General features: G+C 51.6%; 1 protein-coding gene across 1 annotated transcript in view; it reads right to left on the bottom strand.

The window, feature by feature from the left end:
- The window catches only part of SLIT1 (slit guidance ligand 1), a gene marked incomplete at its 3' end in the record, with an annotated part of 168,982 nt that extends 156,934 nt beyond the window's left edge, over positions 1-12,048 (bottom strand). Inside the window, exon 1 of the mRNA XM_082611351.1 lies at positions 11,708-12,048. Coding sequence (XP_082467477.1) covers positions 11,708-11,904 — 197 coding nt within the window. The 5' untranslated portion in view covers positions 11,905-12,048. The remainder of the gene's footprint in view (positions 1-11,707) is intronic.
- Positions 12,049-15,406: the final 3,358 nt, after the last annotated feature.

Consider the following 15,406-nt stretch of genomic DNA (forward strand, 5'->3'; position numbering starts at 1 on the left):
TTGCCAATACCATTCTCAGGTCTGGGGCCCACCCCAAAACCACATCCCTACAGACAGGCCCCACTCCCTGGTGGCCACCAGGCCTCCATGTCCATTGCCTGCCAGCCCCCTCTCCACTCACTGCCCACCCCAGGCCCCTGAGAGGCCACCCACCAGCTAACTCCCTGGCCCTGACCTCAACCTGCAACACCACCTCCTTGTATCCCCCAACTCTGCTCACCACCCCCCACCCCTAGGCTGGACACCCCTCCCTGTGCCAGCCTGCAACTTGGGTCCGCCCTGTAAACACATGCAGGCAGGAATCAATCTTGGCCAATTTCCCTTTATGCCCTAGTGCTAAGCCCCGACAGAGGTTCTGTAGGTGTTAAATGAATGTCTGATGAATGAATGAATGAAGCCAAACCTTATTAAGATGTGTGGAGTGGTAGTCAAATTTAAAAATTAAACACAGGGCTCCCCTGGTGGCACAGTGCTTAAGAATCCGCCTGCCAGTGCAGGGGACATGGGTTCGAGCCCTGGTCCGGGAAGATCCCACATGCCGCGGAGCAACTAAGCCCCTGTGCCACAGCTACTGAGCCTGCGCTCTAGAGTCCGCAAGCCGCAACTACTGAAGCCCACGCGCCTAGAGCCCGTGCTCCGCAACAAGAGAAGCCACCGCAATGAGAAACCCGTGCACCACAACCAGGAGTGGCCCCCGCTCGCCGCAGCTAGAGAAAGCCCAGTGCAGCAACGAAGACCCAACACAGCCAAAAATAATAAATAAATAAATTTATTAAAAAAAAATTTAAACAGAAACACATCTCAAAGCCTCAAGACTCAGAGCATCACTTACCAGCTGGCTGTTTAACCCAGGGCAGACGGTTCCACCTCTCTTATCTTCTCCTCATCTACAAAGCAGGGGCAAGTGCAATAGACTCTTATCCCCCTTATCTGGGGGATCCACCACCACAGATTCAACCAATCATAGATCAAAAATATTCCACACACAAAAAAAGATTCCAGAAAGTTCCAAAAACCAAACTTGAATTTGCCCTGCTCTGGCAACTATCCGCATATCATTTACACTGTATTTACAACTATTTATATAGTATTTACCTCTTATTAGGTATTATAAGTAATCTAGAGATTATTATAAGTATAGGAGAGGATGTGAGTAGGTTATATGCAAATAGTACGCCATTTTATATAAGGGACTTGAGCATCGGGAATTTTGGAACCTTATTTGGTGCTGGGTGGGTGGATGTCCAGGAACCAATCCCTCAGGGACCTGAGGAGGACTGTAATGCCTTCCTCCCAGGACTGTTATGAGGAGTGAAAGAGTGACGTGGGTAAAGCATGTGGCTTGGAGCCTGCGTACAAAGTAAGGATTCTGAATGGTGACCACCAACACCATCACAACTCCCTCCTTGATGCTCTCCATCTCTGCTCTTTGACCTGTCATAGGTCCTCCCCTCCCCAACCCACCCAGGGCTCGGGCTCCTCTTTCCCACAGTCGCCTCCCACCCCCTCTCCCCTGAGTGGGACTCCAGTCCACCTGCCCCTCTGCAAACAATCTCTGAGCGGCTCCCCTTGGAGCTCCTGCGCTTGTTCTCTCCTCCCGCAAACTTCCTCACCACCCACTCGCTCCCGACCATCTGCTTCCGCCTTCCACTTCTCCCAGGAAAGCGTTCTGCCCAGCTTTGCCAGTGACCCCCCAGTCGCAGTTCCAGAAGCGTTCCCTGGCCCTCATCCTCAAACAGACTGGCTGCTCTCCACACTGCTAACCCTCCCCTCACCATCTCCAGACGCCTTCTTTGGCTTTAGTAGTAACTGCATCGCCCAGGTTGCAAACCACAAACGTCGGGCCAAGGCTCCCCTGTGGACGGGAGCTCCTCCTGCCCCTCCCCCAGCTGCTGCCCCTCCTCCAGCTCCTCCCTGGTGGCCCTCCCTTCCTGCTGCCCTCTTAATGTGGGTGGAAGCCAAAGGCAGTCCTCCTGCATCTTCAAAGGACGTACTTTCTTCACCAGGAAACCCCAGCACCAAGCAGTGTTCCTCAGATTGTGTCCTGGGCACCTCCCACATCTGAATCACCTGAATGGCCTTTGCCAAAGACCTGCTGACTCAGCAACTCTGGAATGGGCCTGGGGATCTGCATTTTATACCAGCTTCCCGGGAGATTTTTATTCCCAGTGACGTCTCTGTCCCACTGCCCTCGTGGGTCCCACTACTTCCCCAGGACACCCTCCCAACTGTCTCTCCAGCCTGAACACTCAACAGAGGGACCATCCCCTATTCCTACCTCGAGGGTCATTTTTTCACGTGGCTGTTTATTGGTAATGCAAACAAAAGAGGCAGAAGCTAACTTCATGGCTTCTCCTCCAGGATCAGCCACCCTCCCAAGTTTACTCTGCAAGATCCTCCTCCCAGCCTCGGGCCACAGGGTCCCCTGTGACGTTCCCACTTGCTCCTTCTGCACCCTCTGCCTCCGTCCAGGCCTGCTTCCTCTCATGCCTTGGCCTCTGCTGTACCCTCCAAACTCTGTGAGGACTGTAACAGTTGCCTGCTGCTGTTATAACACATTGCCACATACTTAGTGGCTTAAAACAACACAAATTATCTTACGGTTCTGGAGATCAGAAGTCAGAAATCAGTCTTGCTGGGTTAAAATCAAGACACTCCCAGGGCTGCATTCCTTTCTGGAGGCTCTAGGGGAGAATCCATCTCCTTGCCTCTTTCATGGAGAGGCCGCCTGCATTCTGTGGCTCGTGGCCCCTTCTTGGCATCACTCCAATCTCTTGCTTCTGTCGTCATATTTCTCCTACTACTGACTCTGACCCTCCTGCCTCTCTCTCTCTAGGGACCCTTGTGATTACGTTGAGCCCACCCAGATAACCCAAAATCATCTCCCATTGCAAGATCCTTAACTTAATCACATCTGCGAAGTTTCTTTGGCCCTGTAAGGTAACATATTCATAGGTTCCAGGGATTAGGATGTGGACATCTTTGAGGACCATTATTCAGCCTATCACAATGATCATATTTTCTAAGGCAAGGATCAGAATCATGAAATGTCTTACCACAGGTTTAAAAAAAAAACAAAACTCATTGAACACACATTTTTTTTGAGCACCTACTATGTACGAGGCGATGGAAATACAAAGATACATGAGACACAGTCCCTGCCCTCAGGAAACTCAAAACCCAATGCACCCATCCAACAAACCACCTTCTTAAAAAGAAATAAGATTTTCTTCCCTACAGAAGAATTCCAATTAATAAATGTAGAACGAATGAGGGAAATAGAAAAGCAAAATTGGATAATAATGGTTGCAGGCAAGATCCATTAATGAATGCTAAAATTAGTAGGTGAGAATTTGAGGGCAAAAAGGATATTACATACTCTCAAAGTTATCTCCCCCCGCAAATATTTATTAATTGCAAATGGAAAGATAATGTTTATAGTGGAGAAACCTGGCAGACAACAACTTAACCAAGAGATCAAGGTCAACATCATCAACAATGACACATATCAATGTCATCTACCCTCTGATAGGATGCTCTGGGAAGGGCACATCACCTCTGTGGCATTCTTGCCAAAAATGCATAACCTGAATCCAATCATGAAAAAACACCAGAGAAACACAAACCAAAGAGCAGTCTACAAAATAACTAACCAGCACTTTCTACAAATGTCAAGGTCACAAAGAACAAGGAAAGACTAAGGAACTGTCACAGGCTGAAGAAGACTAAGGAGAAATGACAATTAAATGCAATGTGGGATCCTGGATTGGGTCCTGTAATAGAAAAAGGACATTGGTGGAAAAAAAACTAGTGAAATGCAAATGAAGTCTATAGCTCAGCTAACAGTATTGTACCAATGTTTATTTCTTGGTTTTGATCATCGTGCTATGATTAAGAAAGATGTTAACATTAGGGGAAGCTGGGTGAAGGGTGTATGGGAATTCTCTCTGCACTATTTTTGCAACTTTTCTGTAAGTCTAAAATTGTTTTAAAATAAAAGTTTTTAAAAAAAATTTTTAAAGAGCAAAAATACAGCAGTGATAGAAAAACTACTGTCAGAAATCACAGTCACCATAACCAACTGGTCTCCCCACCACCAACCAGTTGGTCTCTCCCTCCATTTATTGTCCATACCAAAGCCAGGAAACAGAATATCTTAAAACACCATTTTGCACTTGTTACTCTCCACTCAAAACCCCTGGAGGCAAGTGCTTAAAGGGTCTTGTCAACGGGACATGGGAGCACCTTGAAGAGGTCCCACTGGCCAAATGTGGGACACTCTGAACATCAAAATAATGTAGTAACGTTATTACAAATTATAACCCAATGAATAAAATAATAATCCGCAAGTCCATGCTGTTACAAACAATCAGGCAAACAACAAACAGATGGAGGAGAAGGTAAAGTTCTTTCTTACGGTAGAACGCCAACTAATAAATAGAGAAGAAATGGTGGAGTTACAAATTTCTCATCAGTGGAACCAAAACTAGTGAATGAAAGTTTGATGAGTAGGATATTTACATGGCCTCGAAGTATCTCCCTGCAAGTCAATTATTAATAACAAAGGGGAAAATAGTAACTTTTCAGCGGAGAAGCCTGGCTGACACCAAATTACCAAGTAATCAAAGCTAAAATCACCAATATTGGGACAAACTGACATCATGTGTCTTCTGACACGACCCACTGAGAAGGGCACAACGTTGCTTATTTAGCATTCCTGCCAAAAGTGCATAACCTGAACGCAATCATGAGAAAAAAGCAGATGAAGCCAAATTGAGGGACATTCTACAAAATAACTGGCCAGTATTCTTCAAAAATGTTAAGGTCAAGAAAAACAAAGAAAGGCTAAGGAACTGGTCCAAATTAACAGAGAATAAAGAGCCATGACAAGTAGATGCCATGTGTGATCCTGGACAGGATTCTGAACCTGAACAAAACAATAGCTACAAAAGACATTATTGGCACAATTGATGAAATTCTAAAATGAACCATGGAGTAGATAATAGTATTGTATCGACACTAAATTTTCTAACTTTCATAGCCTTATTGTCGTTAGAAAAATACACACCGAAGCATTTAGAGGAAAATAGTTATGCCTCCAATCTATTCTTAAATGGTTCAGGAATAAAAGGTGTGTGTGCATGTGTGTGTGTATAATATATGATAAAGCAAAGATGGCAAAATATAAACAATTGAGTCTGAATAAGGGATATACTTTTGTTGCAACTTTTCTGTAAGTTTGAAATTATAACAAAATTTAAAATTACAGTGAACACAAGGAATCTTTTTGGGTGATGAAAATATTCTAAAATTGGACTGTGGTGATGTTTGCACAACTAGATTTGTTAAACATCGCTGAATAGTAAAAAAAAATATTTAATATAAAATTTTACACACACACACACACACACACACACACACACCCTCGGATGGCTCCCCATTCCCCAGCCACATGGCCTAAGCCTACCCGCTACTTTAATCTCCTCTCTCAGAACTCACCAGCACAAACGTTCACGCCACCAGCTAGATCTCCTTCCCAAATGTACGGCACTCACCTCTGGATGGCCCCAGATTCCCTTGCCCTGGCTTCACCACTCACTCACCTAATTCCTGCCCAACCTTCAAGGCCCAATTCAAATCCCACCTCCCAATCACTGTAGGGATACAACTCCTCCTCCATGTCTCACTCCCATCTCCTCATCTCTAACATTGATGGAGTACTTTCTACGTGCCAACGTTATTCTAACCATGCTACATGGACAATTTCATTTGAACTCACAGCCCTACAAGGTAAATGCTACGTTGCTCCCATTTTACAGATGAGGAAACTGAGTCACTCATGAGTCAGCCAAGATCTCTCAGGTGGTAGTTGATGAAGGCGGGATTCAAACCGGGCCATTCTCACAGCAAAGGCTGCGCTGGTAGCCGCTGTGCTCTACGTCCCTACGGGCATCCTTACACATTTGTTCTTTCGCAGACAGACCTTTCTCCCCACCAGGCCGCAAGCTCCCAGAGGAGCGAGTCCATACCCTGGTCCTCTGCAGACACTCTGCACATGGCAGGTGCCCAACAGCTGTTTGTCCACGGCAGGCTGGGATCCAGAGAGAAGGGGAGGGAGTCTCGAGCTCAAAAAGAGGAGCCAATTCTCCACCCCGAGCACAGCCCAGCTCCCTGGCTACTGCCCAAGGCCCGGCCGTCATCTGCTCTGGGTAATAAGTATTTGTATGGCGATAATTACAGCATTTGGGAAGAAAATCCCATTAAGCAAGAGCCCTGCCGAGCTGCTAATGCCGGCACAGAACTCAGACAGCAGCTCCGCCAAGCCCCCGTCTGCTCCCAATAACGCGGGGGCCGCCTGTCCCCGCCGCCCTTCAGCCAGCCCCCAAAGAGCACAGCCGCCCCTGCTGGCAGCCGCGGGCAGCCTGGGCCACCGCAGCCAGCCCCTTGCCTCCGAGAGGGGGCACCGCGCAAGGGGCAGCTCGGTCTCCGTGTGCCCCAAGGTTCCCCGGGGATCCAGAGCGCCCAGTGGCTGCCTGATGAGGGAATAGAGAGCAGGGCCATGCTGGGATCCGGCCTTGAGTGGCGCCCAAGTTCCTTTCACAGCCCTGCAACTCTCTGTCACCGAATAACAATAATAATACTACCATTTACTGGGCACTTGCTGTGTGCCAGGCCCGGTACAAAGTGCTTCTCTCAGCATCACCACATTTAATCCTTAGGACCACCCTCTGAAGCAGGTCCTGTCATCATCCCCATTTTATGGGCAAGGAAATGGGGGCCTGAGAAGTCACACTTTCCTCCAGGGCACTTATCCCAGTTTGCAATTACGTGATTCTCCTCCTATTGTGTCATTCATCTCCATCCCTCCTGCTGGACTAAAACTCGGAGAGAGAGGCGCGGTTTCCATTTCTGTCCGGGACTATTCAATCGGCACCATGCAGACCTTCAAGAGACAGCTATCTGTTGAATGAGTGATTTAAACCCCATACCTTGCCCAAGGTCCCCCCAGCTGCTGAATGGCAGAGAGGGGCTAAAAAGCCAAGCAGTCTGGCTCCAGAGCCATCCACCCTGCCGAGACTCCCCGCATGACACTGACCTGTGCCTTGTCTCCAAACCCTAAGGGATGCGGGACAGTCCAGGGAAGGAGCGTTCTGAGAGCCAGACCCCAGCTTGCAGTCCGGCCAACACTCAAATGCTTGCCCCCCACCGCTCTCTCTCCTGCCCCACCGGAACCCTCAAGTCTTTAGCCTGAGCTTCTCAAATAATAAAAATAAGAGTCACAAAGCATGTTCACACACATAGAATGAGTGAATCCTGGCAAAAACCCTATGAGGTAGTAGGTATCACTCTCCCCGGAGGCAGAACACCCACCATGTGCCAAACATGCCTGCAGGCCCTCTACATGCATGCACTCACTTAGTCCTCACCATCAACCTGCAACCGTCATCCCCTTTTACAGATGGGGAAACTGCATCTTAGGTCACATGGAGGGGCAGCACCGGGCCATACCACCAGTCACTCAGAGCCCAGCAATAAGCCCAGTGCACCTGCTACTGGAGACACGAGCTTCTCTAGGAGGCAACTCCCCCTGTACCACGTGGGTCTCTACTGCAGGAGCCCATCGAGTCCTGCTCAGAGAGCCCAGGCCGGCCAGGCCCCGGTGGCAGACGTGGCTTCTGTCTGGCCCTCTGACCCCTCTCACCGTAGCCACCATCCAATCATTGTTTGGAATTCCAACCAGGCTCCCAGACAATCAGCCTGGGGGTGCCCTGGGCAGCCTTCCTTGGTCAAAACCACCTACCCCCGTTGAACAGGGCCTCCAGACTCGGGGCTAAGCTGGGAGAAGGCATGGGCTTCCCAGGCCTCAGCAGCGGGCAGGGAGCTAGGGCAGTGGACAAACTGGCCAGGAGGCAAGGGGACATACCGAGGAAGGCAGGAGTGTAGGCCCCCATGGCCCAAAGAGCAGGAGAAAGTGCTGGACCTGGAGGCAAACAGAAGCCAGCAGGCCTCCCAGGGCCCTCTCTCCGTCCTCAGGCCTCTCTCCTCTCTGCATCCTACACCCACAAGGGGCATCCACGGCAAGCCTGGAATACAAGTGTCCAGGGTAGAGGGGAGAAGTGGTGTCCACACATACTGCACTCTCTCATCACACTCTCCTAAACACTCTAGTCCAAAAGATTTTTTAAATTAGAAAAAAAAAAAATCCAACTGAAAGGTCCTTGAGTGGAAGAAAAAAACGATAGTGGCCATGGCTGGGCCCCTCTGAGTCTGGGCCCTGCCAAGAGATAAGCCCCCAGGCCTCCTCTACCACACTCCCAACCTTGCCCTGGACTTCAGTTGTTCCACTGCAGTGAATTATTCAGCATCCCTTCTCCACCCGCCCGACAGCCCCACAGTCCCTCTGGCTGAACCAATTTCCTCAACAGCTCTGGAGCCTGCACAGCCTCTTCCCAGAAGTGCCTGTAGCAAACTAGTGACAATTTCTTCCCACTTGGGGAGATGGACTGGACCCGGAGTTACGGAATATATCATCATAAAGTTGCTGGGCCTCACAGGCTGCCAGAGAAACTGCCCAGAAGACAAAAGGCGAACGAATGCACAGCTGCGGTCTATAAAAATTTCACAGCCTCGGAAGAAGCCACTGTTTCAGGCTCTGATACTGCACGACACCCATATTGATTAGAGACAGCATATGCCACAGTTATTTTGAGCCTGCCCAAGGCCTCTATTCAGGATGTTCTTTTCCTCTTCAAATGGCTCTTTCGCGGCCTGCCTGTTGAAAAGGCAGGCTCCCTCTGCTTTCTCCAGCCTCTCCCAATCCAAGAAGTTTTGCACACAGCAAAGGTCAGACCTGATGACTTACCCCTGGATCTGAACCCTGAAGTCTCTAAAGGAAAAAATCCAGATAGAGAAAGGCCTTCCTGACCCTTCCCAACCTTCCCAGTCTCAAATCCCATCACATCCCACTCCACAGCATGTTTCAGCCCCGGGGCAAAGCTGGTCCGTTCTCCCAGCAGGCCGGCCACACTCACATCTTCAAGCTTTTTGCTCCTGCATGCCCTGTCTGGGCTGCCTGCCCTCTCTACTTGGCAAAATCCAACCCAACCACTGTTGAGTCCCAAAGTACCTTCATAAAATGGTAGGTATTGAAGCTCCTTCACCCCAGAAAAGGGCTTCTAATCCCAAAGCTTCCTCCCCACAGCCCCATTACACTGCCAGAGCTTACAGTTAGGTGCCCCTGCCCAGTCCTCTCAACTGTACATCCCTTGAGGGCAGGGACTTGCTCACTCCCAGATGGAGCCTCAGCACCCAGGGCAGTTATGGGTTCCACAAACACTTGCTGAATTACGTAACAAGACTCTTCTCCTGATCCTATTATAATAATGGCTCTCACTTAGCAAGCATCATAATGTACCAAGAACTTCCCATACATTCCCTTCAGTCCTCACAAGAACCAGAGACCTTACGTATCAGCAGCCTCATTTTCCTGATAGAAAGCAACTAAGGCTCAGAGAAGTTAAGTCACTTGCCCAAGGTCACACAGCAAATAACTGACTTTATACCAGGAAATTTCACTTCCATCTCACTCTGATTGCAAAAGAGCTCAAGAGTTCATCAAAGTCAAAACAGACACTACCCTCAAAACTAAAGGTGGAGAGAGAGCAAGAAATGAAATGACTTCAAAATTCAGATCCAAAAGCAAAGGAGAGGGGCTAAAATTCTCAGACCTAGGCCACTACCAGGGTAACAGCTGCAGGAGAACTGCCCCGAGGACAAGGCAAAGGAACAGAGATGATGAGGTCCAGAGGGAACATGGAGGGTGACCCTGCAGCCTCAGGCGTCCTTTAGACAGATTTCTGACCCTCCGTCCCTCTCCAGGGCCACACAGGATCCCCAAGGAATCTCTGTTTGTTCCAACCTCTCCCCATGCAGTGCCACAACACACACACACACACACACACACACACACACTCTGATTCCCATCTAGATTGCATCTAGATTGCAAACTCCCTGACACCTCCACGGGAATTTTTCAGTCTCAGCCAAGAAGAGTCTGGGGCAAATGTGCTAATTGCTGACCTTGGTACGGAGTTTGATCCAGGAGACAGTTCTTCCCAGGGTCAGATTTCTGCCTCTGACCAGCTGAGAGTCATGAAAATGTGCTCAAAAGTTCTCGAAATCTGTACGCCTTTCCTGAGAGCCACTGCAGGGACCCAGGAGTGTGAGAAGAAGGAGAAGGCAGATTTCAAAGGGGCCAGCAGCCTCCTCCAAAGTCCAGCTCAAAAATCCCCCAAGGTAGCCACCTCCGCAAGCGGCACAAAGGCCTTTCATGAGGGACTTCCCTAGCAGCGCAGTGGTTAAGAATCCGCCTGCCAATGCAGGGGACACGGGTTCAAGCCCTGGTCCGGGAAGATCCCACATGCCGCAGAGCAACTGAGCCCATGAGCCACAACTACTGAGCCTGCGCTCTAGAGCCTGTGAGCCACAACTAGCGAAGCCCATGTGCCTAGAGCCCATGCTCCGCAACAAGAGAAGCCACCACCATGGGAAGCCCTGCGCCGCAACGAAGAGTAGCCCCTGCTCGCCATAACTAGAGAAAGCCCGCACGCAGCAACGAAGATCCAATGCAGCCAAAAAATAAATTAATAAATAATAAAAATTTTTAAATAGAAAAATAAAAGGCCCTGCATGAGACCAAAAATCTACACACACAGCCCACGTACATGGGCTCTCCCAGGCTCACACTACTGAGGTGACACCACAGATACAATTCATGCAAACACACATTCTGCAAGGGAATCTGGGAAAACAAATTATATATGTCTATAAACACACACACATGCTAATCCCACCCCCCCACACACACACACACATTCTACAAAGCTTGGTGAGTCTAGAAAGGGCCAAGTTTTCTCAAGAATTTAGAAGTGAGCGACAACAGGGTAAGAGAAATGATGGTTTTTATGACTTATCATGGTCAATATCTTTAACCTCGTATCTCCCACTCCAAGCTCCTGACCTCTCAGCATTATTCATGGGCTCCTTGTCCAGGTCATATCTACCCCTCTCTGGGTGCTGAATGTAACATATCCCAAGGCTCAAACCCAAATCCCTCAGGTCCACTGTCTGCCTGGGTTGGGGATGGCTGGATGTGCAGTGGGGGACAAATGCCTCACATCTGGAAGGAAAAAATTCTTAAGGCTCTGGGGCAAACAATGGGGAGAAAGGGGGACACTAGGACCTTCAACTCCATCCCATCCTGCTGCCCATCCCCAGCCTACAAGCCCTCAGAGCCCAAATGCACACCTCCCACTCAGAACACAGCCCAAGCCCCATGTACCCAGAAGGAGACACGGTGCCTGGTGAGTGTGAGCTTCCCTCCTGGGTGCCAGGAAGGCTTTCTGGCACCAATTCCCAGGCACCCTGGAGAAATAAAGTGCTGGCACAGTGGGAAGGCCTGCCGTGCGGAGCGCAGGGTGCAGGTGTGAGGATGGGAGCTGGCAGCCCCGCGAGGGCCCTCTGAATCCCAGGAAAGGGAAACATTGGCGCTCCTGGCTCGGGAAGGACCCTAGCAAGCACTGACTCATTTATTGGCTGCAGAGCCCAGGCCCCTACGGTCCTGTCCCCACCTTTAGCCCTGAATTGCACCGGGGTGGGAGGGCAACCTCGAGGCTCCCAGCGGGCTGCGGATGAGGGCCATACTCACAGGCGCTCCGTGTTCCGTGGAATGTTCTTGGGGACGGCCTGCAGCCCCGTGCCGTGGCAGTCCACCGTGGTGCCGGTGCAGGTGCAGAGGGCGGGGCACGCCGTGGCACCCAGGCGCCACGCGGCTGCCCACAGCAGCAGCCAGAGCTCGGGCCGGACAAGCCCCGCCGAGGGCCCCCTCCAGGGCGTCAGCGCCATGGTGCCCTCACCGCGTCCCGCTTGCGTGCCAGACGGCGGCAGCCGCTTACCATCCCCGTCCGGGGTGGCCTCCAGGTGCAGTCTCGGGGCAGAGCCACCGAAGAGACCGCGGGTTTGTACGCTGCGCCCTTGCGGGCTGGGTGGCACCTTGCTCCTCCAAGCGACGGCGCCTGTGCGCGGACGAAGGGAGGGCGCCTCGGGCGGAGGGCGCTCGGCTCCTCTCCGGTTTCTCGCGGGCTGCGTCTCCCTCCCTCTCTCCAGCTCCCAACTGACTGCTGCGAGGAGGAAAATGGGCAGGCCCGCGCGCGCACGCACCCCGCGCGCACGCACGCACACACACACACACACACACACACACATTCACACTCACACCCGCACGCTCGCTCCCACCCAGCAGTCATCCATCAATCGAAAAGCACATAACCCGAGCCAGACTCCTCCCCCCCTCCCCGCCCCCGCCTCCCGACGACCACTCGGCTGCCGCCTCTAGCCGCGTACACTTTCAAAGGTGGAACCTCCGAGAGCGAGCAGGGGCTGCGGGGGGAGGGGAGCCCACAGTTGGACCCGTCAGGTCGCGACCCTCTCCAGCTCTCCCTACACACACACACACACCCCGAGGATGCGCACACTTAGATGCACGCACCCGGCTCCCGCAGTCCCAGCTGCTGGTCCAGAGAGGGGGGAGGGGATCTTATTTTGCTGCCTGGACCCCTTCCCCAGGCCACAGACACGCTCTCCCCGACGGCTGAAACGGTTCTAGGGCCCCACCAGACTTGTTTTTTCAACTCTTGGTGAAAGGAAGCCCCGAGCCCCAGGTGACCTCTCCAAGCCACCTACTTCACTTAACCTGGGACCTTGAGGGTGGAACAAGAGCACTGGGCGGAGGGGGCTGGGGGGTGGGCGGTGCACCAAAGCCCTAGGCCAAGCAAGCCTCCTCCCCTCCCTCAACGCAGTCTCTGACGAGATGGCAGCAACCCCACTTCTCCAAGGGGAGTGCGGAAGTTAACTCCCCCCAGAGTGATAGTGACCCTGATTTGAACAGTTGCACAGCCGGGAGATGTTATTTCTGCCCGTGGGGCTACCCTGGCTTCCCAGAATATCAGTGGGGTTTGGAAATCCAGCAGATACCTTAGTGCGCTCACACCAGGGTTCTTCCATTTGTGACAGGTGGAAACAGCTGAAAACGAATGTTCAGTCCTGTCATGAAAGAACCACTGAGAAGGCCAGGAAAGGGCTTGAGGAGAAGCACCACAGGCCACCCACATCAGACCCTGGGCTTTTACAGTCCTCTAGTCAGGCACTTTGCTCACTGTAACACCGAGGTGGTCATGGGTGTGAACAGGAAATCCAGGTGGAGAGAGGATTGACCTCAACCCAGAAAAGATAAGGACCTCCCCCAAATCAAGGAGAGCTGTGGTTTGTTGGTACCATAGGACCCATACATTGTTTGTCCATCAGTTGGGGCCCCTGATTCAAGGCTGCTTAGAGCCCAGCAAGAAGAGTAATTGAACAGGTCAAGAAGCACTTCAAAGTCAGAAAGAGAAAAACAAATACTGTATGCTAACGCATATATGGAAACTAAAAAAGCGGTACTGATGAGCCTAGTGGCAGGGCAGGAATAAAGACACAGATATAGAGAACGGACTTGAGGACACGGGGCGGGGGGGAAGGGTAAGCTGGGATGAAGTGAGAGAGTGGCACTGACATATACACACTACCAAATGTGAAATGGATGGCTAGCGGAAGCTGCTGCATAGCACGGGGAGATCAGCTCCATCTCTTCTTTGTGACGACCTAGAGGGATAGGATAGGGAGGGTGGGAGGGAAGCTCAAGAGGGAGGGGATATGGGGATATATGTATACATATGGCTGTTCACTTTGTTGTATAGTAGAAACTGACACAACATTGTGAAGCAATTATACTCCAATAAAGATGTGAAAAATATAAAATAAAAAGTTTTGGGAAGATGGAAAAAAAAAAAACAGAAGCACTTCCCCTCACAGGTGGTGGCTACCTGGGTTTCTCCTTGGGGAAAAAAAAAACAGAAAGAAAAGGTGGCTGGTCCAGGAGGTGCCAGGAGTAGGCACAGCACAGTACAGTCTGTCAGAGCTGGTGGTACGGTACTGAAAGACCCCACAAGATTAAAGCTTTCTCACCCACCAGGTACCAAAAGCCTCAGGGGTTTTCTTCATTTTTCTTTTCCATCTTGATGAAAAATTTGCAGTATCTCTACTGTCATAAACAGAACCGGGGCCAGTACGTCATAACTAATGTGGCTGATTTTATGGGCTTCTGACAGTTCTTTTGAAAGTTTTCACAGTCTTATCCATGACCTCTAACTAGGGCCATGGGTCCTGGAGCACCAATTCAATGACAGTTCAGGGGGAGGGGGCTTTCTCAGGCGTCCCTGTGCGGTGTGATCTTAGGGAACCTTTCCACAAGTCAAGCCAGGGCTGCCTGCCGTCTACAAGGGCCTCCTCTCCCCCCTCCTTCACGAATTCCTTCTTCTCCTCCCCCTCCACAGGGCGCTCAGCCCCTTTCCTCTCCCCAGCCCTCCCCAGCTGCCTCAGGCAGAGTTAAGTCCCCGTTCCTCTGAGCCTGCTGTTCTGTTTATCCCCTCTTAGCTGGAGCTCTGTTTACACATGTGGCTCCTTCCCTGACCCTCCTCCTGGGGCAAAGCCTTCCCCCACTCCCCACCCCTCACGGCTTCCTCATCTCCTCACTTTGGCACTTAACCCAGCACCTGGCACTTAGTAGGCCTGTCACAGACAGCACTCAGACTGTCGAAGGCATCTGGTCTCCAACCTTCGGCTCCAGCGGTGCCTCCCTGGCCCCATGACCTCAGAGGGCTCCTCGGAAGCCAGGACCCATGTGGGGAGGACGAGAGTGTTGATTAATGGGCAACGTGCCCTGGGGGCTTCAGACTGGCAGGGTGGAGGAGTGGCAAGAGGGGTGGGAGCAGACGGGGCGGGGGGGTGCCCTGCAAGATTAGCTCTGCCAGTGGCTCCTGAGAGCCAGCCGCTGCCCTAGAAGCTTCCAGACTAGGATGGACAGTGAGTCCCAAGCAGGCCTTGAGCCAAATTGTCACCGCCTGGCAAGGCCTGGCCTTTCCTTTAAAGGGGAGAAGGAAGGAGGGCTCCTCAGAGCCAGGACAAAGACTCCCCCTGCCAGCCCATCATGGGAGGCCCTGCCCCAGCAGCCAGGCAGCTCCCCAACTTGGCTCCTGTCCCCAGTTCCTCCACCCCAGAACCTGGCCGGCTCCCCAACCCGGGAAGCAGATCACCGTGAATGAACGCAGCTCATTAACGTTCCCAGCACATTTCCTCCTTAAACAGCCGCCTGGCCAGCAGCACCCCGCTCTGGTCCCACCCCCCTTGCTTTTTCAGCTTCCTCTCACATGCCCCTCCCTCTGTTGGATCTCCCTACCCTCTGCCTACAGCCGGGCCACCTGCTCCCTCTGCACGGGTGGGGAAGAGGCAGACCTGTCACACTGCTTCTGCC

Source organism: Mesoplodon mirus (assembly GCF_964341445.2).
Source record: "Mesoplodon mirus genome assembly, chromosome: 2".
In the NCBI taxonomy this organism is placed as follows: Eukaryota; Metazoa; Chordata; class Mammalia; order Artiodactyla; family Ziphiidae; genus Mesoplodon; species Mesoplodon mirus.